At 29.9% G+C, this 3,088-nt stretch overlaps 1 protein-coding gene across 1 annotated transcript; it reads left to right on the forward strand.

Annotated features, from left to right (window-relative positions):
• Positions 1-1,583: 1,583 nt before the first annotated feature.
• Positions 1,584-2,673, forward strand: LOC105632656 (vitellogenin-2 protein). The gene has a single exon (XM_012215096.4). It carries the CDS (start codon positions 1,735-1,737, stop codon positions 2,563-2,565), a length of 831 nt encoding a protein of 276 aa, XP_012070486.1. The 5' UTR covers positions 1,584-1,734; the 3' UTR covers positions 2,566-2,673.
• The last annotated feature ends 415 nt before the right edge of the window (positions 2,674-3,088 follow it).

A 3,088-nucleotide genomic window follows, 5' to 3' on the forward strand; every position in this document is an offset into this window, starting at 1 on the left:
GGGTCTATTTGGCAATATTAGTTGTTTATTAGTTTTTAGTTACCTGTTATGGTAGTTATTAGTTGTTCTATTAGTTGTTAGCTGTTAGCGGTTAACTTTTAGCTTGTAGCTATTTATATAGAGATTTAAATTGGAAATGTTCGGTAAAAATAATTGTTTAATTAGCTGTTCAAAAAATGACATCAGTTGGATAAATTATAACAATGGTCATCTAATTTTACACTTAGTTTTATTTAGGTCACATAATTTTAATATGTCATTCTTCAGTCACTCAACTTTAATTTTTGTTTCAAAGAGAGGTTACTTACCGAAATCCAGTAATCGGAACAGTAATATGATATTAAAAATCACATATATCATAAAAATAAAATCATGATTACAAAGGAATATAAAAAAGAAAAGGAAATAGTACTACAAAATATAAATGACAGAATGAACATTTTTTTCTCTTTTATTTTTTTTAAACTTGTTTCATGTAAATGACATTATTTGTTAAATAAATTAATAGGTAGCATCCACATTAATATATTAGGAGAAAATATGAATTTTTTAAAATAAAATTTTTATTTTTATTATCATGTTAGTATTTTTCCGATGATAGTATTTCGGTGAGTGGCCTCTCGTTGAAACAATCGTCAAAGTTTAGTGACTAAAAAATTACAAATTAAAGTTATATGACATTATGAAATTAAATGTAAAGTTAAGTAACCATTGGTGTAATTTACCTGACATTAGTTATTTAATTAGTTGAGTTCAAGAGAAAAAATAATAGTATGATTATAAAAATTTAAAAAAAAAACTAATGTCTATGAAATGCTAAAAGCTAGATAACTTTTATCTATTCCGTATTTCCTTGGCTTTTGAGTGTTGACAACACAGTGCAGAGCCGTTTTTTTAGGCGAAAGCACATAAGTTGCCTTTTAAAAACAATTATTGTCATATAACTTGTTGTCATTCGTATGCGATGAGTATTCTTCAGTATTATTTTTATATTATCAGATGTTAGTGGTTAGTTATTTATAAGGTGGTTTAACTAAAAATATCTGATAAAACTAGTTATTTGTTTAATCGTTAAAGATAAAATAATTTTAAAATATTCAATTAATTGTTGTGAAATGCTATATATTTTATAAAGCACATTCTCAATCTCTAATAATATTTTAGAACATTAGACGCTATCTTAAGAGGGATTATCGAACATCATTTGTTTTATAACTAAGCTTTTCCCTATACCGAAACATAGTTTAACTTTACATAAATAAGAGTCTATAGTTAGTTAAATCAAGAATATCTATTTTGATATAGTATTTTAAAACTTTAAATCTTTTTATTTAAATCGAGAGAACTCTACTTTTTTAATAATAAATAGTATAATAGAAGCGAGATTGTCATTTTAAGTTTTTCCTGAATTTATTAATAAAAATATAATTTTCAAAAAAAATTGAAATTTAGAATGTAAATAAGCATGAGAGTACAAAAATTAAATTCATATCATATTATTTAAATTTTAAAAAATAATATGATAAAATTGCTGCATTACTATAATAGTAATAGGAGAGCATACATAAGGTCCCACGAAATATGAAGGTGGCTCCCAGCCCATTGACACCAAGAACAGAGTGCCAAAAAAGCATCATCTAGCCGTTACCGGTGCCAGCAGAGCTCCAAAACCTTCTCCATTTCACGCTTCACCAATATTGCTATACAGACACTCCTTCATCTCTCTCTCGCAAAATGGCCGATTTCGGATACCTTTCAGACACAGACGAATCAGCAGTGGACGATCTCATAACTCAAGCTCAAGAACTCTGTGTTCTTGAACAAGTTTCTAAAATCAACTGTTCTGATTTTTCTAATTCTGCTCTCCCGACTGATTTAGAAACCCGATTCCAAAAGCTCAAATCCTTCCCTCTCCCCAAACCCAAAACATCTACACCTACTGTTCTCTCTAATTCCAACATTGATTTTGCCAAAACAGTTCATGGGTCTGTTTTAGATGATGATATTAAGATGTTTTCTCCTAACAAAAGAGACCCAAGTGAGAAAAAGCAAATTCTCTTGGAAACCCAACAGAATAGAGAAGAGAAATTCTTCGTGGAGAAGGAATCATCTTTGAATTCTCCAACAATGGAAGAGATTTATTCATATATGGGAAAAAGCCCAGATGGGAATAAGGGTTTAGAGAAGAAATCTAAAGCCAATTCATCGGCTGAAAATTTTATTTCCTCATTTGGTTCTCCTTTGGGTTCGTCGAATTCATCAGTGGATCCTGATTCTCCTCCGCCGAAATCTGGCTGCTTTTGGTGTTCGCCAAAAAGGGCTTCTAAGAAAAAGAACAAAGAAAACTGTAACGTTATTTGGAGCGGCAAGAATGATGAGTTCTTAGCTAGTTTGAATTCATTTTCAGTGAAAGAACAACAGAAGATGCTAAGAAAGGCAATGAAAGAGGAAGAAAGGATTGATAGAGAAGCAGAGAAGATTGTGAAGTGGGCAAAACAGGCATCAGATAGAATGAATTTTGATGGGATTGATGATGATTCTGGTGATGATGAAAAGTCCAAATAAATATTAATGATTTTCGGTTTTATTTTCATGTTTATATATCTTAAATGGGAAAATCTTATACCTTTCTTAAACATTTACCATATTTATAGTGCTATTGTTACATTCTCATGTCTTTTTTGCCAATTTTCGTCATTAATGCACTGAATATTGAGATTTTGTCCTTTCAAAGATGGTATCTTCAAGTCCTCAGTTCCGCTCATAGTTCATTTATTTATTTCTTTTTAATGCATTGAACCCAAGATTAAGAACTCACTCGGGTGAGGCTGCCTTAAGTAAATCAGCATTTAAGAGATTCCCAACTTGACAAGATCAACTCTCCAATGAATAAAGGCCTCCAGACGAACTTTAGTTTTCAAATTTAAAATTGAAATTAAGTTATAATTTGCACAAAAATTCCTAGCTTGGCTTAATATGCACTTATAACTCAATTTTGAAGTTTGTTACGCTTACACTTTAATTTGAACTTTGTAACAATTACACCCTAAAATGAAAAATTGAAAGTATTTATGCTCCACAATTAAAG

This window comes from Jatropha curcas, chromosome 11, assembly GCF_041381405.1.
Source record: "Jatropha curcas cultivar XTBG-Jc1 chromosome 11, XTBG_Jcur_1.0, whole genome shotgun sequence".
NCBI classification, from domain to species: domain Eukaryota; kingdom Viridiplantae; phylum Streptophyta; class Magnoliopsida; order Malpighiales; family Euphorbiaceae; genus Jatropha; species Jatropha curcas.